Genomic DNA, 24,065 nt, shown 5'->3' with positions numbered 1-24,065 from the left:
GGATTAACATCCTTTAAAGCACAAAGCTCCATCTCCATGCTGGCCTGCTGTCGCTGCCTCTCTCTCTCTCTCTGAGCTGATCCCTCTCAGTTCATCTCTCTGAGGCCCTCCTCCTCCTCGTCCTCCTCCTCCTCTCTTTCTAGCCAGCTGTCCACCCCTCATCCCTCATCACAGTCTGCCTCTTTTCTGCCTCTGCTTCTTCTCTTCCCCCCCACCAGTTTCTGAATTTGCTGATTTTCCCGTCATCTCCTCCCTCTCTGGATCCGAGATATGAAGCGGCACCATGGGTTTCATGGAATTTTACCTGGAGATTGACCCTGTCACCCTGAACCTCATCATCCTGGTCGCCAGCTATGTCATCCTGCTCTTGGTCTTCCTCATCTCCTGTATCCTGTACGACTGCCGGGGCAAAGACCCCACCAAGGAGTACGCCCCCGACAACACGCCGGCGCCGCCCAGTCAGTCGCCCATACGTCTGGTGGTCATGCAGAACTCGCCCACCTCGTCCCGCTACGAGCCCAACAACACTGCGGGCCACGGCGAGCTGCCGACGCCAGATCTGAGCCGGGACAGAGTAGAGAGGGAGCGAGAGAGGGAGAAGAGGAGTACTCTGGTATGAGGAAGAGGAGGGTGCAGTATTTTCAGTCCTGGACTCTTAGTTTTACTTTTGTAACACTCCTGGATGCACTGATGAGCTGCTGAGGAGGTCAGCAGGAGGTAAGCAGCCAACAAGGCCGAGCCAAACGTTTGTGAAGCAGAACAAACGTGTACAGCAGTGGTTAGTTTGGAACAGGGTCATGTTGGTAAAAGGTTTCATTGATTACTATTGATTGCTATTTTCATACATTCATTATTTATCTTTTCTATCACTTTCAGCACAAACTTTAACACAGAGTATAAACCACAGGAAGTGACACACACGAACAAAATGAGAAGAAAAATATTAGTGTCCTTTTATAAAACAGAAACATCAGTACGTTAACTTCCCGTGATGTGTTTTCAGCAAACAACCAATGAGCAAAAATATTATAATATTATAATATTATAATATTTGTATTATTGATTATTTGGTTGGATTAAGTGATCAACTGTTTAGTCTTTACAGTGTTAGAAAATAATGGAAATAAAAATTAAGAGAGTCCAAACCCCCAAAACTTTTTTTAAAAGTTTCTGTCTATCAGCTAATGAGTTAATGAACTTCAACGCGATCACCAACTTGACAGCTCACTGACGCTGTGGGGACGCGTGCCTTCTGGGGACCGCAGAGCTCTGGTTTGGGGTTTAGTCTCGTCCAGTCCCGTGTTGTCCCTTTAGGGTAGCGAGGGACCTCTGTGTCCGCGTGGGCCCTTTCCTGAGACCAACTGACCCAGCTGCAGTACTTTTTTGTTTCATCAGATGTGGTACAATGATCATCAACAACAACAAGCAACAACAAAAGCCCAGCACTCCCCTGAGGGTAAATGTGGCTCCAGAGGCTTTAAAACTGTCAGGGGAATGAAAATGATTTCTCTGAAATAAACCACATCTGTTAGATCATCCTGCATGTGAACATCTGTGTGTGTTTGGACACTTTGTTGTGTGTCAGGGCCATCACACGCAGTGTGTCGTGCCAGCCTTCTGCGTGCTCCCACTGTAATCTGTGATGCATTAGCAAATGCATGGGAATCAGTTATTGCTGAAATTTGTCTGAGGACGCCACACGGATCGAGGCCATCGTCACACCAGCCGAGTGTGAGCAGCTGATTGGTCCCATTCTGCTATAATCAGATTAACAGCAAATCAGAACCTGATTAACTAGTTTCCGGCAGCACCAAACCAAACATTTAAAAGTTCAGAGTCCTTTGATTAACTCCAGATGAGAAATTCAGGCTGACCAGCTTGAGCGTGTTTAAAGCTGAATGTCACTGATGCTTTGGCTGCAGCTGCTGAAGTTCTGCCCACACTGAATGACATTTTGCACTTTAAAAAGAAACATTCAGAACATACATTCAGTCGTTTTAAACCATGTTGGCGCTCCGCCCACTGACGCATGCTTTCTGCTGTGGGGTGGATGTGCACACTTAGTTAAACCACAGAGGGTCAAATCCAAGAAAACTTCAGGTTCAAGTGTCACACTGCCCAACGGGAGGACGATGTCTTCCCTGAGCTGCTGCTGATGTTCTGTGAAACATCCTCCAGGGAGTCCCAGACCGTAAGCTCCTCGTCCTGCTGCATGAAGCTCTGAACCAGCCTGCCAATCCCCTGGAACCCCCAACCCCCACCCTGCAGCACGCAGATGAAGCTGGCAACATAAACCCTCACTGGACAGGGAAATAATGAATGGATGGACAGATGCATGTTCGACACTCATCCCTTTGACGTATGCTGGACTGCAGGACTAACCCTTTGGTAGCCTCTGGGGGGGTTGAGGTTTACACATGTGGCAGGCAGCAGATGTCGGAGTTAGCAGAGATTTGTTGGATGGTGTTAAAAGAAGCTGACAGAGAAACTGGTGTTTGTGTGAAGGGAAATCCTCCTGATTCATCCACATCTGATGAAATAGAAATAAGGAGTTAGCACAATTAGACAAGCTGAAGTGTGGAAAGTTGCTCAAGCTGTTTTTCATGTTTTTCCAGGGTCTCGGCTACACTTGCTAAAAAAGCAACAAATCCCAGAAGCCCCTCGTATTCCTGCCTCCGTCCTCCACCCTGCAGCCAACTGTATGAATTCTTTTAAAGGACTCGTCCCATCAGAGGACCCAACGACGTCCAGCAGGTCTGACTTCAACAAGTTCAGAGTCCCGATCACGTCTGGAGACATCTGGACTCATGTGGACCTGCTTCTCTCCTGCAGTCACAGACTTCACAGTGCGGCAGCTTTGACCCATCACCACCTCTGTTGGCTGACTGGGGCTGAGGCGCTGCCAGCTGGACGATGAGGTCTGGTCTGATGGACTGCGGTGGACAGCAGCACCACTTCATGAAGTGGACTGGGACCACAGCAGGCACCTCAGGAAACCTGAGAGGCTGCACATCAGTACCCTGTATATTACTCTGATTCGTAGCTGCTGTTAAGTGGTTGTATGTTCAAAGTATTTTCATTGTTTCATAGATTCTACCTGTCTGTAACGATGAGATGTTGTCCGGGCCAAAAGTGACGCTGAAACCCAATATTTTCACCCAGTGCTTCTCCTCATCACTGAAAACACGTCAGCCCGCTGTTCTCGCTGTGGCAGGCCGGAGAAGTGAGCGGAAATACTCAGTTTAAATGCTCAAATGTGTTTTATCATAATTTGAGCCATTAAACTTTACGTTGTTTCCGTATCTTCGGGGCTGGACCAGCAGCCAGGCCAAGCGACCCAAAGGTTGTGTCTGTGGCCCTTTAAACTGGCTTGAACACCTCTGTAACTGCAGTTTCCGTTCCATCCACGCACGTTCATCAAATTGCCAGCCATCAGGGAGTCTCTTCAAGCAATAATATCACATTTTTCAGTATTTTTTAAAAGAACGACTCCACACAGAGCAGATTAATTTTCCTGCTTTGATCCTGAATGTCTTCAATTCTCAGCAAATGTCACTCGCCACATTTGTGCCGAGCACTAAAAAAAAAGACAAACTGGCTTAATCTCTGTTCCTTCCTGAAACGACAAAATCCTCAAAAAAAGACTCTCGCCTACCACGTCAGGCCGTCCCCTCTGCTCATTGGCTCTGGCACCGTCTGACAGATGATCCAAGCCCGAGTCTTTGGAGGACTCGTGCCACAGAGGCCCCTCAAATCCTCTTACATAAAAAAACAGCCCACAGCCAGCTGAGCAGCCCACCAATGGCTGCATCCCATCCATAATATGAATTGCACAATTATCCACCCCCTCCATATTCCATGTTTGTGGATTATATGGTGACCGCTGCAGAGTATTAGGATCTTGTATTATGTATTTGTTTTTCCCCTGTGCAGCTTTTTGTCAGTGGGGAGGTTTACGTAAGCATCAGGTCGTCAACGGTTGTGTTCAGGCCTGACCCGACGGCTCAGCTGAGACCGCAGCCCGCATCGCCGAGGGGCTGAGCCAACACTGGACGAGCAAACGGGTCTGTGATGTCAGGCGTAATCCATCCAGACTCGTGGACGTCAGGGACCCCATGGGGTTCCTGTGTTAATTAAAGTCTCCCATTGCGACCGCTCTGAACCCGTCTGCCTCTGACACTCACCGTCCACTCAGGCAGCACACAAAGTGAACTCCTGCGTCGTGAACGTGTTGTCACGGTGACTTTCTGTTTCGGACAAACTTGTGTTTTGTTTTCACGTCCAACTTTCTGTGTTTTAAAGCTTTGTGACCCTAACGCCTGGATGTTTGGCTTTCAGACACGAATCGTGCTAAATGCATTCAGAATTGATTTAAATGGACGCTGTTTGAGTCACATGAGTGACGCAGCAGGAAAACTCATGCAGTCATGTAGAGAACTACGACAAATACAAGTTCAACACGCAGCACGCACTGACATCAGTGCAACACACAGATTTGTTTCTGTTTCTGCAGCCTGTAAGGTAAGTTTTCACACACTGAAGGTCCAGATGCTGATTAACGTCACTCGTCTCCTGTTTGTGAGCTACACTCACATCCTGTGTTACTGCAGGGGCTGAACCCAGCCTGGTTTCATCACAGAACTTGTGTTTCACAGTTTCTTCTTGTTGTTTGGTGTTATTTGCTGTGGCGGAGGCGTGTTTACGGCGGTTTACTGCTGATGTCCTGTGACTGGATTTGTGTGGAGCGAAAATATGGTTTAAATCAAGCAGCCTGATCTCATCTGACATGAGCTGCTGCGGGTGACGCTGAAACACGTCACGATCCGCAAAATCAGAGAAACATCCACGTTTTTTTACTGTGTAGTGGAGACAACAGTGTGACCGGAAGGTGCAGGAAGATTTGATGTTTCCTCTGTAATCAAAAAATGTGCACATCTATAAATAAAAACAATGAAATGAATCTTCTCCATGTGTTTCCTCGGGTCGTGTGGCGAGTTTCGGTTGGCACTGATGACGTTTAAATATTTCAAACAAGTTTCATGTTATTTTCTGGATAAAGTTGAGGCCTCAGTGGGGAGCAAAAATCAGCTACATCCTGGTACTTTCATGAACTTCTGCACCTGCCTCGCAGATTTTAAAGCAGCTCTAAAAACTCCTCGGGATTAGCAGAACATCCTCATCTGCTCGCCGTCACAACGCGGTGTTACATAACAGCAGTTCAGCTGGGCAGGACACCGAAGAGGGTGAAACCATGAGACAAAACAAGTCAAAAGGGCAGACACGTCCTCACCGGGATTTAAAGTGGATGTACAGTCAAATATGTGGACACGCGGGGACGCGTTCATGTGCTTATGACGTCATTTCACATGTCCATTAGGAAGCACAGAGGACGAGTTTTGTCTCCACACGCATCAAAGCTAAAATGGGCTTACGGTTCAGCCTGAGCAGACGGGCAGGTGACAGGTGTGCAGAGGGCGGCACAACCTGACACTGACACGCTGAGGACACCTGCTGGAGAGACGAGGAACCACAGGGACGGGCAGAGACGTTCTCACCGCCTGTTGGTTTTAACTGAACCGAAATGAGTTTTTTCCTTCTGAAAACCTTCAGTGAGGAATGAATTTACTGAATAAAATACAAATGAATCCAAATCACCGTCAGGACCTCCAGGACCTCAGCCTACTGCTGATCGATATGATGGATCTTGTACCTTACTTGAGTTTTTCATTTTTCTGTTACTTTTCCTCCACTTCATTCAGAACATACGAGCAGTTTGTCAGTTGCGATGCATCTTCTCATTTGATTCAGTAAAAAACCTCCTGTCTCACACAGGAGGCTGATAATCTCCTCCTCACCTGAACCAATTCAGCCAATCAGAGCTGACTGATGGCTGAGTCTCACACCGACACTTTGTCTTCAGTCATCGAATCACCGTCTCCACCTTAAAGTTGTTTTTCTAAAAAATGCACCAGTGGTGTGAGAATATTCAGACCTGTTTCAAATGAACTTGTTTTCTAAATTTAAATCATTGTTTGTTCTTAAGCTGCCTGAAACTGAAAGCAGAAAACATCCTGATTACAACAACTTGTTAACCTTATACACGACATGTAAAAGTAAAATCATTTTTGAATGATAACATGAAGGTCTAATTCTTCTTTGTCTGTTTTTAATAAATGTGAGAAGGAGGTCACATCCCACAGTTTCTGGTCTCGAGTGAGCCGTCAGTCCTGCTGATGTGGTGTGTGCTGCCCTCTGCTGGTCATCACTGGACCAACAACCGAGCTGACCATCCCAGCATGCACTGGGCCAACAGAGTTCTCTTTCAATTTGAGATAAAATCAATAAAATTGGCGATTTTATTTGTGATGCTGGTGTCACTGTGGCTCGACTTTGTGTTTGAGTGATGTGCTGCCTCAGACAAGACAAAAGCAGAGACACAGAGTTGAACTGTTTTTCATTTATTTATTCTTTTTCTGATCATGAGAAACATAATCGAGGACAAATATAGGAAAAATATCTTTGAACACAGATTGAAACAGAACTGAGAGAAAAATCACACCAAACTGAAAAATAAAAGTAAATGCTGCAGGTTGGGAGAATACATTCGTCTGGGCCAAATACAGCCAGAAAACTACACGTACGAAAGCGTCTGTAAGGACGTGAGCGTGTGAGCGGAGCACCTGGTGCTACCCAAGAACTGAATCAGCTGCACCTGCACAGGTGTGTCGCAGGGCAGGGACGTCAGGGCTTTGAGGTATTTCAACTACGCAGGGGAGGAGACGATCAGACACCAAACAAACCGCGGAGGATTTCGGTAATGCCCACATGCAGCGCCCGGACCGCTCGGGCTCGCCGTTTTGGTAATATTTCTGAATAAATTTATTACATGTGTTATATACTGCTTATATTCATGTAACCCTTTCCAAAATACACAGGAAATATCTATGTAGGAAAACACACTGTACAAAAACAAGAAGAATATCTCTGTATAAACATTAAAACCTTTAATATAGCAATATATCCTTTATATACTGTATTCTTTTGGTCTGTAGTAAAGAGTACTAAAGTGATTCCGCAGTATAAGACAACAACACTCACCCAACGCACGGTTTCAAATATACATTCATGTCTCACTCGGCCACCGGGGGGCGTACTCGTCACTGAGCTACACTTCAGAAAATACGACAGAGAAAACAATAAAGTTCATGCCAAAGCCATAAGGAGCCATCTATTGCACTGAAGTTTGGTTTCTATAGTGAATCAACAACAAAAAACCCTGTTCAAACAAAAGTGAAACTTCAAACTCAACAGAAATTTGTTCCACCTTCTGAGCTTATAAAAACATGCAAAACAAAAGCAGACGGTGCGGTTTGTTTGTTAAAATCACAGTTTGTTCTGTTTTTGACAGTCTGGGTCGAATTCCTGATCGGAAATAATAAAAAAGTTTTTTCCTTCACTGAGTCCCGTCAGACTGCAGCCCGAGTTCTGCCTCTTCATCACAAAAAAGTGTGGAAACGTCCTTTTCAGAGAAGCTTAGAGGAATCCGTTAAAGTAAACTCGAGTTGTGAAAGCCTGAGGGGGTGAAGTCCAGGGCAGGCAGACAGACAGACAGGCAGACAGACAGGCAGGCAGGCAGACAGGCAGGCAGACAGACAGGCAGGCAGACAGGCAGGCAGGCAGACAGTCCAGCTGCAAAAGCATTGCTGTAATGCTGCCATCCGGCCACCAGGTGGCAGGACATCAGCTGACGGTGCAGCTCAGTGCTGTAAAAACCCTCATCCTCATCCTGTGAGAAAACGACGTCGCTGATCCACTCGTCTGGACGACATCGAGGTGGATCATCTGAAGACGACTCGTTTCAAACAAACTCGCGTTTTCCTCTGATTACCCACAAATAAAATCAGTCACTCTGTGGTTAAAAGAGCATCACCTTCGATCGCCTTCAGTTAAAACACGTTCACGTGACCTCACTGTCTTCTGATAACGATTATGTGTCATCAATGAGACTGATTTGGACAAAAAGAGGAGGCTAAGGAGGATAATCAGAAAAATGTCAGGATCCCAGATGATCTCACTCACACTAAAGGTGATCCTGAAAGCTCTGGCTGCGATGCCCTCGCTTTGCTCCGTATCACCTGACTGAGCGAACGCTCGCCGTTTCAACTGACAAAGCAGCGCGAGTGTGGGCCTGCGGCCGTTTCTCCAGCCTTTCTGAGCGGACTTTAACGGACTCCGTCAGTCCCAGAGAGACGCGGGACGTCACACGGATGGACGGGACGTGCAGGACGTTCAAACGCTGACAGGTTTCAGCTCACATTCTCAGCGTGAAGTCACGTCAGCACCGAAGGTCAAAGTCACGAGGCCAGAAAAAAAACAGAAAACGTCGAGTGTCTTTGGGTTCCGCTCGATTCGGGTCTCGTCATGACTTGAGCTTTTAAAGACGCGCTCACTGATGCTGTCAGCTCGATGACCAGAACAGATGCTTTGCGGGGGCTTTTAACAAATTTATCAAAAAATTTTCATGGGCTACTAGGAAAGACTTTTGGCATTTTGGGGCACAATATCAAAGTCAGTGAGTGTGAACTTCTGAAATCCACTGTCCTCTTTCCAGAAATGTTCATAAAAACACTGACCCCCTGACAGGAACAGGAAACAGGACACGAGCTGACTGACCAACAGGAGGCGCTACACATTCACACACAGAGTCATCAGGAGCAGAACGAGGCAGGTATACACATGTGAACAGGTGCACTGCGGGAACACACCTGGGCCGGGGGCGGAGTCTGAGACGTTCTAAAGTGCCTTTACCGAACACAGGGAGAGGAGGAGGGGTCAAAGGTCAGACAGCAGGCGGCTTCAGTGTGGCGGCAGTCAGAGATGGGAACTCGCAGGGCCAAAGAGACGTCCTACAGGTGTGTGTGTGAGTGAAAGTCCTGACCAATGGGCTCGACTCACGGCTCAGGAGCAGACTGCCCGTCTTTAACCAGCGGCTCGGCCACTGTTGCCACGGAAACAGATGGCAAACGTTAAGGAGGAAGCTGGGAATACTGTCGTTAACGCTCCTGGCTCCGACAGAGCACACAATCTGGTGACGTCTCATTGGACTCGGACTGACGTGTCATCGGTCCGAGTCCAATGAGATCACTGAAACAACCTCAAAGGGCCACAAAACCCTTCGCCTGCTGTGAGTCGAGCCGTCAGGACCGTGTGAGGTGAGAAGAGGGTCGCTGGTGGATCAGGAGGAGGCCGGGTCATCATTCTCAGAGTGTGTGTGAGTGTGCGTGTGTGTCCTCACAGCGGCCCGTGCTGCGCCTCGTACTTGGCCAGGATGTTCTTGGTGCGCCCCAGCTCTTTCCTCAGGTCGGCCACCTCCTGCCTCAGAGCAGAGTTCTCCTTCTCCAGGAAGCCGGCTCGGATGGCAATCTGGTTCTCTTTGAGCCGCCTCGCGTCCCGGGACCGCTTGGCTGCCATGTTGTTCTTCCTGCGCCTGGCCCAGTATTTGTCATCCTGCTCGAAGGACACAAGTGAAGAGAGCGGAGACGTGATAAAAGGGATTCTTCTTAGTTTCATCTCTTATGACAAAAGTTCACCAAAATAAAGACAACTAACCCACATTTTCTCCCAAACAAAGCAAAGATAATAAAGGAGCTGCGGTAGTGATGGGGGGAGATGATCTAAGTCACTTTCTCTAAGAAAATTAAGTAGCATCAGGACGTAGTTAGCCTAGCATAGCACAAAGACTGGACGCAGGTGGAAAATGTCAGCGCAGCTCTGTCAAAACCACAAAAACCACACGATTTCCAGCAGCTCTAAAGCTCACTGAGTCACAGAAACGTGAAAACCAGTTTGTGAGCTCAGGTTTTGGTCTCAGCTCCAGGAAGCTGTGGATGTCTCTGCCCCCTTGTGGTCAAACATCACTTACTGCAGCTTTAACACGACTGCTCATGCCCGCAGAGGAGGAGCTGACAGCTTTGTGTGAGTGTCACTGGACAGACAGAGAAGCGGGAGCAGGATCACAAAGAGGGCTGCCTTCTCAGTCTGATATAAGCCTCTTAAGCAACAGGACACGCCCCCTCCCCCACCCGGAGCGCGAGCCGGCCAATAGGAGAGTCCCCCGGTCGATTGTAGTCAGAAGGCTTTTCCTTAAAGGTCCTCACAGTGTGGAGGCTCTGCAGAGCCTTGAGAACCGACCGATGCTTCGTCACTTTTCCCCTCGTGTGTCTCACCGTCATGTGACATCGTGATGCAGATGAAAATACAATCAGCGTAACAAGCTAATTCGAGCTTCGACGATTCTCACATACTGAACAGAAGGCCAAAGCGCTCATCAGAACAGACTCCAGCTTACCTTCAGGTCCTCTGGGATGAACACCTTGCGAGCTTTCTTGATCATGGGCTGTGGTTTCAGCTCCTCGGCCGAGAACTTGCGTTTGCGTGGGTCGAACATCTCCTGGCCCGGCACGCTGGACAGAGCCAGGTCGGCCGGGTCGGGCTCGTATCTAACAGGAACCTGGATGGAGTCTGGGTCGATGGGGCTGGGAGTGTTTCTGGAGTTCGGGAGGCCTGCAGGAGGACAAGTCCACTCTTTTAACACTCAGTCTCACAGGAGTCCTAAAACTATTCCCAGCTTGTGGGATCGGAATTGATGGTCACCGATGATCAATTCAAGACATCAAAAATCAATAATTTCCCTCCTTGTTTCCATTTGTTCAACACGTGACCGAATAGTCAAAGATACAAAAACAAACAATAGAAAAATACAAAGAAGCTGAAATAGAAATGTTACTGAAAATCAATAACCGTTTTAAATACATTAAAAGCACATGAGACAACAGAGAGATCATGAACTACTGATTAATTTTAATAAGTTAATAAGGTTTCAGCTGCTCCGAGTATTCTGACGCATGAAAACATCTTAGTGCTGAAACTAACTTACTTTTAAATTTGCTTTATTGTAAAGAAACTTCTGCTCACATCATAAAGTTATGGTGACCCAGCTGACGTCCCGTGAGGCTGCAGTGACGAGCTGCAGCCAGCAGGGGGCGACAGACCTGAAGTCAAACAAATCTCTGTGTGTGTGTGTGTTTAGCATCGCGCCAACTTGTGTGTGATAATGAAGAGACTGTGAGCAGGTTCAGGTGACAAACAGGAACATTTAACCCAAAAATGAAACCGTTTTCCTGCCCCAAGTCATTTCTGTCCTCCCTCAGCGAGACTCCAGGCTGACCCGCTGATGGACTCGGTGTCTCCTCTGCTGTGTGCTCGGTGGGCTGAGGAAAACGTGGGCCGGCTGTGAAAATCTGCTAAAATATGAAGGGACGTCCGCAGCTGCCTCTCAGATGAGGAGCTGCAGATCACAGGGACGATGTGGATGAAGGAAGAGTCGGGAGGTCGTCCTCCGATCTCTGAAGTCCACATTCACGACACCCTGAAGTGTTTCCAAGAACACATCCAGGGTCAAAACCACATCGCAGCCTCAGTTTTCTGAGCAGTTTTTCCTCCCTCATCTCTCACAGACAGACAGACGTTATGTAACACAAACTGTGGGTGCCTTCATTAACACACGCCTGCCTTAACACAAATGTTAAGACTCGAGTGAAGACTGAGTGTAGATGAAGAAACTCCTCTGCAGTCGGTAAAACACACACAGAGTCTCCTCAACTGGACCGTCACTCGCAGTCTGCCTGAACCTGCAGACAGCAGCTCTCCATCAGGACGTCTGACCAGATCTGAACACCTGTTGAACGGAACAAACGCTCGGCGCCGTGCGCACAAAACGCAGCAGCTCGGCCTGCAGGTGCACACGCAAGTGTGTGTTGGCTGCTCTGCCATCTACGATTACCCATAAGCCCCTTCTCTGTTTGGGTTAACACACAGACTCAAATAAACTTAACGATCATCCTGCACCTGAACCTCAGGAGGTGTGAGAGGCAACACAAGCAGCTGGGAATTTTCCCACTCTGTGTTTGTCACTCGAAGGCACCGTCCGTGTGTGATGTGGAGGGGCAGCTGAGGCGCACGGTGCACCTCGCTGCCTCAAACGTGACGCCGACAGACATCCTGACACGTGCATGTCCTGTCGCAGCGTACGGGGACATGTGACCCGCCGCCGTGTGTGTATGTGTGTGTGTGTAAAACACGAGTGCTTTCATGTGCGTGAGCCGCTCGGCCGCAGTTCCTGAGGTTTCCCACACAGCGTGGACGTTTCCGTCCCACGTTCCTCTGACTGTGATGAGATCGCAGCCCACAGCACGCTGCCGTGTGACTCAGCACACTTCATGTTTGTTCGATGGTCTGTTTGTGTGTTTCTTGTTTACAAACTGTCCCGAGAACAGGAACTTCACTGTCGGCGATTGCTTCACTGACAAATGAAGAACGTGGGAGGATCATCCCTCTGTTCTGTCAAATCTGCTTTCCCCCAGAACAGAAGTTGGATATCAGTCTGCTCACTGCTGGAACACCTTGCTGTGGATCAGTCGGTGCCGCGAGTCACAGTTTGATAGCAGAGACCAAAGCCTGACAACCTGCGCTGTGGCCCGAGACGCCGCACACGTATGAGGTGGATGGATACACTGCTGTTAGTGAAGAAATAGTTCCAGCGCATTAAAACGCAAAATGACAGACACTCAGGTTGACTGTTTTCAAATATATAAAGTTGCATCATACTGAACTGACTGTCCCTTTAAATCTGCCCAAAACCGGACCTGCAAAACACAAGGCGACAGGAAAGCCTGAGATTCTTTTTGTTTGAGAACCGTGGACTCACTTCCCCAAACATCCAACAGAAGTGAGTTTGACTGGACTGAAGGAGGAAACTTCTGGGCTTCTTCTCAGGCTCAGGACGAGGAACTTTGTGCTTTTGTAGCAGCAGCAGTTTGTTTCTGGCTAACCAGCTGTTAGTGCGTCCTTATCTGCTGCAAAGTCACACGGCCGCACGGGAATACAAATATGCCAGATTATGCCATAGATTACCGGGCTATTTTTAGACTTGAGAGCAGCAGATTACGGCCGTCTCTGCCGGGCTCAGTCTGCACGCGGTGGAAGTGGAAAAATGTGAACTTTGTCAGATCCGTCCTGAAGCTGATGGGAAAACAGCACAACAGAAATGCTCATGCTTCGCCAGCACGAGCTGACGACTTCCTGTAAACTCACATTGACACACACACACGCGTCCTCTCACGGTGGACACAAAACCCAACAACATCTGGAAGTGAAAGGTTTGTCAGAGCGACAGACACTGACGGTCCTGAACGAGCGTCAGTCATCTTTAAAAACTCAGCTCCATTATCAACCTTTATGCAGCTGCCCTCCTCCTCAAGACCTGAACTCAGAGCCAGGAGGAGTCTCCCCACATGACTCACACACCTCAGCCCTGTGCGCGTGTGTGCGTGTGTGTGTGTGTGTGTGTGTGTGTGTGTGTGTGTCAGGATTATGAGTTGATGTGAATGTAAACATGAGCTTGGAAAATTGGTGTGCGCTGATGTGAAGGTTGCCGCCCCCTGGCCTACTTCTGAAGGGAACACTATGTTCTTAAAACACTGATCCCATGCAGACACGCACGCGCGCACACACACACACACACACACAGCTGAGTCACATGTCTCTGCATGCTGAGGACGGTTTGTTTTCTTTCTCTATAAACATGAGGAACACAAGCAAGTAAAAGACTTGAAAAGCAGAAGCTCCACCCTTCACAACTTTGTACACACACTCACACACTCACACACACACACACACACACACACAGGAGATGAGAGGGCTGGTGGCAGGATTTAACAAAACGTGTTTGAAAACTTCCATGAAACTTGGAGGACAAAACCTTTGAGCTGAGGAGCAAAAGTTTTATTGTTTTAGATTTGTGGAGGATGTTTCACCACCACTGGTTTCCAAAGCTCCTGTGCAGACCTGAGGCCTGTCTTCAGTCAGTCAGTGTGTGTTTCACTGCATGTTGCATGTGTGTGTGTGTGTGTGTTCAGTCAGTGATGGTTGAATGCAGAGAGGAGTTTCAGTGTTTGTTAAAAAGTGTGTGTTACCTGCTCTGGCTGGGCTGCCGTGCAGGCAGTTCGGAGAGACGACGCTCGTGTGTACGGAGGTGGAGGCGTGGTTGCTGAGGTCCATCACGGATGGCGCAGGTGTGGGCGGGGCTTGTGGCATGATTGGCGGCTGGCATGTCGGAGTGTGTGGTTGGTGCTGGTTGTGGTGGTGCTGTGAGGGGCTGGAGGGGATCCCGTTCTCAGACAGGAACTCCTCCAGGTCCATGTACTCTAGCTGGAAGGTGTCTCCATCGTAGGGCAGGGTCTTGTCCCACAGGGTGGGGCCCAGGAAGGCCGACTGGGGCGCACTGCGCTCCTCCTCCAGGTTCTTCTCCTTCTCCTGCTCCTTGCCAAAAGCTGTACGAGAGGGCAGAGGAAACGAATCAGCGAGCGCCACCTTATTTTCATTTTGAGATCGCTCTGATATCATTATGATGTGTTACTTCCTGTTGTGTTCTGCTGACGTGATTATTATGACCTTTTACCATTATGACCTTTTTGCTGTGGCCGATTCTTTCCACAGGTGCTACCACCTGTTCTGTACCTCGTTCACGGTTCTGATCATGTGGCTTGTAACGTCGCAGTCATCAACCTGCCTCCTCCGGCTCCACCCGGAAGGCCCAGGTAGACAGACCAGGTGGTCATCCACCGTCACCAGCGTCAGTGAAGCTGACCTCCAACACAACACGCTGCCAACAGTGCAGTGATGTGAGTGTTTGAGCCCTAATGGCCACAAGGGCCAATCCAAGAGCACAGTCAGGAGGAGAACCCACACGGTCTTCAGGCTGACCGGGTTCTTCCTGCTGGACATATCTAACACCCTCCAGGCTGCACCCATGACAATTTTAGTCTTACAGTAAGTTCACCATGTAGCCTTTATGACCACTAGTGGCTCTATGAGGCAGTCAGACGGGTGTACTGTTGAGCAGGTCCCTGACTGGTGGCATCTCGCATGATTCCAAAAGGCTCTGGCTCCAAATGACATCACCACGATAAGGTGGTTTTGTACAGTGGGGGGACGCGTCGGCCATCTTAACGTGGTGTAAAAAACTCTTTCAGTTCAGAGTTCAGATGTTTATTTCACAACGTTCAGACAAACAAACTACGCAAAGGTGTGTCCTCAGTCTGATGGACAAAGACGATGTCTGAACTTTTCTGTCTTCTCCTGGCTGACTGTATTTCTAGCAGCAGTGAGGCAGGTCCTTGAACACAACGCTGGACCTCGATCGGCTCCGACGGAGTCAGTAACGTTCACGTCATTAATTATTATCCATGAGAGTGCTTTGTGACACATGTCGCTTGCCAAACGACCAATAAAACCCCGACCAAGTGCGAGTCGATCATGAACTAAGTCGGCTGCGAGCAAACCACCAGACAGACGTGAGGTCGTGTGTTCAGGGAGGGAAAAACTTGGGGGACGAGCTGAGGGCGTAAACTGACTCGGTCTGGTCACAGTGGTCACCCTGAGGACACAGTCTCTGCGATTCTGTGCTCACGGGTCTAACGCGTTCCGGACCGAAGAGGACCCGCTCACGACACGAGAATCCTCAGGGGTCGAGCGGAAACCAAACGACTGAGACCAGTGTTTTCTGATGGCGCTGATGTGCCACATGTTTGGTCTGGAAGGTTCATCTGGACTAAAACCCACTTAAGACTCAGCAGCTTTTAGATCAACAACGAACCCAAGTGCAGAGAAGCCTTTAAAAACAACATTTTAGAGCTGCAGCACTGACAGAAATCACTTTGAAGCAAAGAGTCCCAAGCCAAACGTGCATATTTTGTTAAAATGTGACCAAACCTGTCAGCTGAACGCGCCACTCTGTGCTCTGAAAACCAACATTTGAAATATTTTCAGGCTAAATGCTGTAAAGGCCGCACAGAGTGTGGTGAGAGCCCGTCAGGTGGGTTCGGCACTTCACCGACACGATCCTGCCCCCTCAGCCTGCTGGAAGTGAACTTTCCGAGCACAGTTCTGCTCCGAGAGGGCATTAAGGCTGACCTGCCTGTTCTGAGAAGTTTCTGTGGTTCAGCTGAAGCGTCAGCCTCCGTTAAACGTTTAAACGTGCGAGGCGGCAGGACTTATTCAGGTGCACAGAAACGCGTCAGTCCTGCAGGTCCGACGCCTCACATTCCTCACTAATCACGTCCGTGCTCAGAGACGCGGACACCACGGACCGGCAGGCTGGCTGTCAGTGAATTTAAGTGCCACACACTTTCTCTCCCAACTTCACCTTCGTGATGCAGCGGCAGCTTCATCGGGTTTTCCAGGAGGGACTTGAGGACTCCGTGCGTCGCCGGGGGGAGAAAACTTGGATTGAGCGGGACGGGGTGTCGGGACATCTTCTCCATCAGGCCTCCCTGCATTGGCAGCCGGGGATCCAATCGAGCCAAATTAAAAACAACAGGAACAAGAAGAAGCAGCAAAAATAGGCCTAAAAAGAAAAGAGTGAATCAGCTGTCGTGCCCGGCTCTGCGGTCTACATGAAGACAGCCGTGCGGTGGAAAGAAGCAGTACGGCTGGACGCGGGAGGCGTGCGGCTGTGCCTGACCGGGCTGCAGGAGGCGGACAGACCGACCGATCCCGTGTGTGAGGACTGCTGACGTCAAAGCGCGAGCCAAACACCTCCTCCCCCTGTCCCTCCTCCCTCCTGTCCCTCCTCCCACACCACACCGTGTAGTCCAGGTCTGAGGTTCTGACTGACACGCGCAGTGTGTGTGTGAACGCGACTTTGATTGTGGCTGTCAATGAACGGTCACAACCGTAAATCAGTAAATAAACGCACAGAGTTTGGTGCAGGAGAAGCGACTGGACTGACTTATTGGTGTTTTTCTGGCCTCATGGCGGTGTATGATTTAAAAAATCAAAGCTATAAAAGAGCCACCGCGTGATGTGACTGTCGTGTTTCCTTCAGTTTGAACTTTTCCTCTGCGGCTCCACTCGCGGTTTTCGTTTGTTCCCGCATTTCATTTGCAGATCAAGTCACACACTCCCGACCTGCAGGGAGGACTGCTGGGTCACATGAGTGGGCCGGCTTGACCTACTTTTATCCAATGAGAGGCCGCCGCCTGCTGCTCTCCTCCCTCTGCTCCCCCTCCCTGCAGCCCGGACACATTGAACCTCATGTGCTCAGACTGAGAGGAAAACAAATCCAGCTGGAGGAGAGGAGAGGAGGAAACAAGGAAGGAAACAAGGGAGGAAAGGAATAGAAAGGAAGGGGAGAAAGTGGTGAGGAGAGAAAAGAGAAAGAGTTGGAAACATGAGAGGAGAGACCCCATAAAAACACGCTGTAACTGTCCTTTAAAATTAAAGCTCGCACTCAGACTGAGTCTGTTTCCCTGTCTGTCTCTCTGTCTGTCTGTCCTTAGCAGTCTTGTCTCCTCCTCCTCCTTAGCAACAGCGGTTGCTAAAGCACAGAGCTGTTGTGACGACGTGAGACAGAAAGTAGGACAGGAGCTGAGCTGAGGCTGCTGTGCTGCCTCACTGACTGGACCAATCAGAGGGCTGACTCATCCCTCCTGTCCTCTGACTGTCCTGTCCTGATACGTTCACTGTGTCAGCAGCTGGTAGAGACGTCTTCTTGCTTATTTTCATGATTATTGTCCACACTAAAGCTGCTGTAATCAGCACTAATAATGTCTTCACAGAGCTCAAGCTCCTCATTCCACTGGCTGGTGTAGGCACTATAAACACTTGGTTTTTAAGAAAAGGCCTCAAGGACAGCTGGAAAGTATTCCAACATGTCCTCACAAAGTGTCCCAGCAGGTGCTGAAATGAGTCGGTTTGTTGGTAGGTTGAGGACATCTTGAGCTGTGGTGTCCAGAAGTCACAGGACCACGACCCCTCCACGTCCTGGTGAGACATTCAGCTCGTATAAACCTGACGTCAGCATGATGTGATGAAAACTAACATATCGTTGGTGTGCAGAAACATGCAGTCGCAACTTTCAGTTCTGGCTGATGAAAAGACTGAACTAACAGAATGGCCGCCGCACTGCTGGGCCTAACTGGTTCGTTATGAGTGGAAGTTGTGGACTGGTCAAAGAATACGCATCTAAAAGCGCTAACAACAATTCACAGTTGATTTGCTTGCTTAAGTGTGGGCCACAATCAACCTGCTGCCAAACTTCCACAAGAGTAAATTGGCTTTTCCTCCTGAAAGGACAGGATTTGTCTCGAGTCTGCTTCACGCTGAGGAGGTAACTGGACCTCACGTCCACAGAAAGCCGTGTTTTGTGGATTACTTGCTTTCGCAGCACACAGTAAACATTATACTCATGTAATCCCAACGTGAGCACTGTGCCTGCAACGGCTGAAATTTTGATTTACACAACCAAAGCTGTCCTGAATGAGCTGAGTCTGAGCGCTGACCTCCTGGTACCTCTTAAGAGCCGACGTGTCCGAGCCAAGGACTATTTCCAGCGTGAAGAAACAAGACGATTAATAAGATCTGTCGTTACAAAGAACTTAAATGACAGAGATGTAACTGGAGTCAGTTTAGGTGTTCTGTTAAACTCATCATCAGTGACGTTTGTTTAGCAGCCCAGTCAGCGACGAACCGCGATCTGTCTGGGTCGAGCTTTCTAATCCAATCCCGATGGAGTCGTTGATGCAGTCTGTGACCTTTGAGCTCTCCAGGTTGAATCAAGGAAAAGAGGCTTTGCAGGTTGTGTAACCTCCACTGGTTTGGTTGTAAACTGTTCAGACACGAGCAAAGAGCACGACTGCATACGCACACACAAGCAGACGATCTGACACGCCAACATACTGTGCCGGCAGTTTGAGAGGCCGTCAAGACATTTAATCTGTGGGGAAGGGCAGATCCTGATTTCTGATAATAAAAAAATCAATTTGTAAATACTGATGAGATTTATAAATGAAATGAACAATCCGTGCCCATGTAGACGTTTCCTGTTGACTAAATCTCATCGGACCGCCATGCTGCTGGGTTGTACTTATTGTGCTCCAATAATCTACAAACACGTCAGCAGTCAGGGTCTGACCTTCGTCATCATGAGCCTGCAAGAGTATCTGATTTAAAGCAGCAATCAGGAGGTTTTCCAGCAGTCTTTCAGTTTCAGTCCTGCTGTCACTAGCTGCCATCCCCTGAGGCCTATCAGTAAACACGGCTGTGGGAAAACGTGGCGCTCAGGCTGGATCGTGGCCTTGGCTGAATCGACTGCTGGGGTTCCTGCTGAGAGGCTGTGAAGCACCAGGGTGGAATAATGTGGACAAATCATCGTGTTAAATGAATAGTTCATGCTCTCGAATCGCAACTCCCTCTGATGTCATATCGCTTATAACAATGCAGCATAAGTTTAGACTTCCGAAGTGAAGCAAGCTGAGAAACATTTCATGTTTCACGTTCACGAGGTTTGTACCGTTGGTGCTCCAAAGACAGTTTGACAGGTGGACGTATCTTCCGGGTCTGAAGGTTTTCTCATGAGTTTATGGTCTCTTCCAATCATCTCCACCCTCTCTCTCCAAATATGGTCACTTCTGGCCCCCAAAAAAACCAAGATGGCGACGCCCATCATGCCAGACTCGGTCCAGCAGGCGACGTCATGGTGGATCTGTGATTTATGATCCAGTCTGGTTTGTCCAGCTGTAGGAGAAGATTGTTGTCTTGGCTAAAATACTACGCTGGTTACTTAAGATCAGCTACGAAACTTACCTCAACGGTTTGAAAAGCAGATTTAATTAAGGCTTCTGTATTTAAATATACCTTAGCTTAGCATAGCTTCAACAACGTTAAGGTTGAAGGTTAAGAAAAATCCTGCTGAACATAAACAGTTTTGTCCTTTTCAGGTATGATCAGCACATACAGTTTGATCATCTGTTCACGTTTGTGTTAATCAGTGTGTGTGTGTGTGTGTGTGTGTGTCATTAGTGTGTCATTAGTGTTTCCATGCGCTGCAGATATTTATAGCTGCACTTGCTAGTGAGAAGGGAAATCAATAGTGGGAGCCGCAGGCAGGAAGAATATTGGCTCGGCCCTTCCACTTCCAGCCTTCACACACCCACCACGAATACTACCATTCACATCACACACCAACACACACATTCACACACCCCGAAGCTCACAAAATCACACTCCAGCTCTTAATAAACAATTTCCCGCATGACGTCCTCACCCGAAGCCGAACGGCAGAATCATTTGATCGGCACAGACTTTCATCTTGTTGATTATGTCAGCAAAGGAGCAAAACAGACGAGATTCAGTTCAGAACCAACAAACGGAGAGAGAGAGAGTTGATGTCCATATTGATCGATGACATAACAGTCCAATAATAACTCGACGTGGTTCTGAGGACACGCTCAGCCGTCATTGTGGGGATTTTACATGATCTTTTTCCTTCTGACCACATGCATCTCATCAGCCTCCTGACACACACCTGTCGATCAGACAGGTGGAGGTGGCTCAGCTGCAGGCTCTTAAAGGACAAAGCAAAACAGACCTCAACATGTTTGAGTGAGGAGCGAATAAAGTTCCTTGACTCTTTTAGTGCTGCTGTTCAAAACGTCAGCATTTGGTTGAAGAAAGGCGGCCTGACTTCACTTTCAAAGCCTCCACAGCAGATCTGCCAGCTGATTTACTGTTAAAATCTGTGCTTTACTAAAAAAATCTGCCTAAATAAATAATCTTCCACCTTGAGCATAACACCATTGTCTCTGCAGCTGTTTGAGGCTGAGAAGCCGCTCTCAGTTCTCCCAGCCTCGAGCCGCTGCAGGGAGGAAAAACACTTGTTGTTAGTTTGGACAAGCTCGACGCAGCAAACTTCAGGCTCCATTGTGGCCCTGAAGAACAATTCAGAGGCAGGAATGTGGACCCACTCAGAATAGCTTCACCCGCTGAGAAAGTCTTCCTGTCGCTGGGAATGAAAACACACCAAGTGCTTTGTGGACTACGCTTCAGACAGACTGAAGTGCTGAAGCAGAGTCCTCAGAGTACCTGGAAGTATTTGATAAAAGTACTCTGTAAGGTCCAATAAGTCAGTACAGTCATGGAATCCAATGTACCATGATGTACCTGCACGTGTCCATTTTGGGCTACTCTACATTTAATATTTTACTCAGACAATTCACATTTATTTGGCAGCTTTATTGTCAGCTTATTAAAACAAAATATGAATCAACTGATAAATTCTGGTCTTTTATTGCAGGTTAAGCTGCACAGCAAGGTGTTAAAGTACACACCGATGTGATACACACCGCAGTGTTGCTGCTTTCAACGAAGTAAAAGATCTGAACTGCTTCTGCCACTGATCCGACACGTCCTCGTACCTAAACGACTGAACAGGTCGAGTGTAAATGGCCTTCAAAATGACACGTGACCGCTGGAGGGTACCGGACCTTCGCCGTCACCTGGTTAACGCTAAGAGACAGTCACAGTTTGGTCAGGTTTAGGAAAAGATCCTGCTTTGGTTTACAAAACATCCGGCAGACAGCAAGAGGAGAGGCTGTATGAAGTGACGCCGAGTCACTGATGAGGTGCAGCAGGATTTTATTCTGAAACTTTGGAAACAAATGAGGACTTTAGTTTCACTTTGCACTAAAGGAACTAAGAACCAGCACTAAGCTAAGCTAACCAGCTGTCCGACCATCTTTAAAGAAGAGCTCTGTGGGTTACTACAGGTCAGGTAGAGATTTCAACCGAGGAACACGAGTGAGAATCTGCTGCAGATCTTCACATCTCCGTCTCTACGGACGGGCTGGGCCTCCGGGCCGTCGCCTCCCCGTCCCGGTCTCCCTCCAGCTGTGAGGACTCTAGAGGAGCAGGGGGCCCCGAGGTGCTGCCGCTGGTCACAGGGAGGCTCCATGATGTCGTCTGGGTCACGTGACTGTCAGAAGAGAAAGAAAAGATGTGTGTGATGCTGCTGTGTGTGTCAGAGGCTCTCAGTCAGCTGATCGAAGGTCACGATCAGCTGACTGTTTTTTTCTTCACTTCTCTTATGTTTATACTGTACACGAGCACTTGAGCATTGTAGTGACTGTCAGCTGCAGTGACTGTTAATATTCAATTAATGCAACCGAAAAGACAAGATAATTCAAAGTTCTCCCCACTGACACCCACTGCACTTTACATTGTGATTTGATGGGACAGGAGCAGCAGTGGAAGAGCGCTGAGCTCAGTCTGTTTCCCAGGGTGGACTACAGCACATGCTGCATTAGTATGTACTGTTACAACCTGATCTTGTAAAAGGTGAGGAGGAACTATAGTATAAGTACTCGGTTTGGGGTCCAGTGACATTTTAACTGTTCATATTTTAACTTTCAACAGTGGACAGTTGTGTGTCCGTGATCATGAGTGGGTCTGAACATGTTTCCTCTTACTTGATGAAGTACTTGACTCCGTCTGCGGTGTAGGCCTCCTCCCATCCATAAGGAAGACCTGCAGAGGGTGGAAATAAAAAAGGTCATCAATCCATTCGGTGGATGTCATGTTTAATGTTGTCTGCTCAGTCTGGATCCACTTTTCCACTCCTTTCCTGGTTTGAGACATTCAGACGTAATCACAAATATCCAGTTTCCATCAGGCCCGGGTTCCCAGAGAAGCTCCAGTATTCCACGAACCACCGCCCCTATCGCAGTGGTTTTACTGTAGTTTTCCACTGTAGCTCACTGATCTCTCCACTTACTGTACTCCTCACCATGTTTCAGCAGACAAAAGGGAACAACGTTTCAAATGATGCCCTGCAGACATCAGGCTGTAAGGTGAAACCAAACACTTTACACGTTGAGAGAAAAGAGGGATTGTGACGAGTGTCAGTGTCCAGGTGTCAGTGTCCAGGGGCCCCGTGGTGGCTTTGATTTGATAAAAACATGTTATAACATGTGTGCTGGACCCAACAAACTCAAGACAGCGAGACACGAAGTCCACTGTCTGTTCAGCTCATTTAGACACATTAAAAATACAATGTCGTGTTGAACTGCGACGACATGAAGAATCGGGCTCTAATGAACCTCCCATGTAAAACCGTCTGCATCAACATGTCCAACACAATCCCAAACTCTCGTCTTCACTTCTCTGTGTGTGGTGGGATTAAACGTGTGTTGGTCGGTGGATATTAGACCTTTAGACAAAGCCAGGCTAGCTGTTTCCCTCTGCTCTCAGTTTTTATGCTAAGCTAACCTAAGCTAACTCCAGCTGAACACTAAGTCCTCCGTCCGAACTCTCAGAGCAACAGGAGAATAAGCTCAAGAATTTTAGAGAATTACTTGGCCATCCAGGACACCGTAGTTTCCACAGACCTCTGTGTTTATGTACTCTATCTTCCATGCTGTCCACAGGAAGTCAGGACGCACGCATCACAATAATCTTCATGTATGCACACAGAGACAACAATGTGGTTCTCACTGCTGGAACAAAGACACCTGAGCCACCTGAGTCGAGGCAGGAAGTCGCTTTGTGTCACCGTGAATACAAACTGCAGAGCAGACCAGGTTTCACCCCGTCTGCATGTTGACAGGACGGGGACAAGGGACAAGAGGCACCAGAGGACGTGAGCAGGTCATTCACAGGACTCCTCACACACTGCACCTCAACATCACACTGCACACACACACACACACACACACTGTGGTTTTAATCATTGGTTTTGACACTGTTTTTTACTTTCAGCATTTCATTTATTTCTTGCCGTATGAGTCAAGTTGAACTGTTGCTTTGTGTCAGGTGTGATGCAGGTGATGTATGTTTTAATGATCAGTTACCGGAGGTTCGGTAAGGGATCGGTTGTCATGGCAACAGGGACACAATGACAGCGACTGTAATGACGGCTGTCTGTCTGTCTGGAGTGTTGTGGAACTGACTCAGAGGGAGATGACTTGTTTAGCATAATCTTCACCTGTCAGTGACTTTGTTTCGTGTGACACAATCATTTTCAAAGAGCAGCAGAGAAAACACAGAGAGCTGCTCATTAGCTGGCTTTAGAGTGAATTTAAGTGATGCATTAGAAAAGTTACATAATAAAATAATCTTTTTCCTTTCTTATAAATTGTATTATTTCTTATTCTGGGCTCATATTTTAGAAA

At 48.2% G+C, this 24,065-nt stretch overlaps 3 protein-coding genes across 5 annotated transcripts in view; 1 reads left to right on the top strand and 2 right to left on the bottom strand.

Annotated features, from left to right (window-relative positions):
* Positions 1 to 283: 283 nt before the first annotated feature.
* si:ch73-256g18.2 (small integral membrane protein 36) lies at positions 284 to 619 on the top strand. The gene has a single exon (XM_046377782.1). It carries the CDS (start codon positions 284 to 286, stop codon positions 617 to 619), a length of 336 nt encoding a protein of 111 aa, XP_046233738.1.
* A 5,823-nt stretch (positions 620 to 6,442) lies between these two features.
* hlfb (HLF transcription factor, PAR bZIP family member b) lies at positions 6,443 to 16,668 on the bottom strand. Of its 2 annotated transcripts, none has more exons than XM_046377266.1 (4): positions 16,265 to 16,668; positions 14,034 to 14,390; positions 10,349 to 10,563; positions 6,443 to 9,510 (listed from the first exon to the last, which is right to left on the bottom strand). In XM_046377266.1, the coding sequence occupies exons 1-4, from the start codon at positions 16,395 to 16,397 to the stop codon at positions 9,292 to 9,294; spliced, it is 924 nt and encodes a 307-aa protein (XP_046233222.1). In that variant the 5' UTR covers positions 16,398 to 16,668; the 3' UTR covers positions 6,443 to 9,291. The 2 variants fall into 2 exon arrangements, with proteins under 2 accessions (XP_046233222.1, XP_046233223.1); XM_046377267.1 differs by having other exon boundaries at positions 6,443 to 9,507.
* A 4,964-nt stretch (positions 16,669 to 21,632) lies between these two features.
* Positions 21,633 to 24,065, bottom strand: part of stxbp4 (syntaxin binding protein 4) — a 30,697-nt gene continuing 28,264 nt past the window's right edge. For both annotated transcript variants that reach the window (XM_046377834.1, XM_046377833.1), the window contains exons 21-22: positions 22,365 to 22,422; positions 21,633 to 21,871 (exon numbers count right to left, since the gene is read on the bottom strand). In XM_046377834.1, the coding sequence (XP_046233790.1) occupies positions 21,718 to 21,871; positions 22,365 to 22,422 (212 nt within the window). In that variant the 3' untranslated portion in view covers positions 21,633 to 21,717. The remainder of the gene's footprint in view (positions 21,872 to 22,364; positions 22,423 to 24,065) is intronic.

Source organism: Scatophagus argus, chromosome 21, assembly GCF_020382885.2.
Source record: "Scatophagus argus isolate fScaArg1 chromosome 21, fScaArg1.pri, whole genome shotgun sequence".
In the NCBI taxonomy this organism is placed as follows: domain Eukaryota; kingdom Metazoa; phylum Chordata; class Actinopteri; family Scatophagidae; genus Scatophagus; species Scatophagus argus.
The sequence above is the reverse complement of the archived record's forward strand: the minus strand, read 5'-3'. Positions and strand labels throughout refer to the sequence as shown.

Coding starts and splice junctions, on each gene's coding strand:
- si:ch73-256g18.2 (XM_046377782.1), top strand. CDS start 284: ATGGGTTTCATGGAATTTTACCTGGAGATTGACCCTGTCACCCTGAAC.
- hlfb (XM_046377266.1), bottom strand. CDS start 16,397: ATGCAGGGAGGCCTGATGGAGAAGATGTCCCGACACCCCGTCCCGCTC. Junction 14,391..16,264: donor GCTGCCGCTGCATCACGAAG/GTGAAGTTGGGA, acceptor CCTCTCGTACAG/CTTTTGGCAAGGAGCAGGAG. Junction 9,511..10,348: donor TCATCCCAGAGGACCTGAAG/GTAAGCTGGAGT, acceptor GTGTCCTTCGAG/CAGGATGACAAATACTGGGC.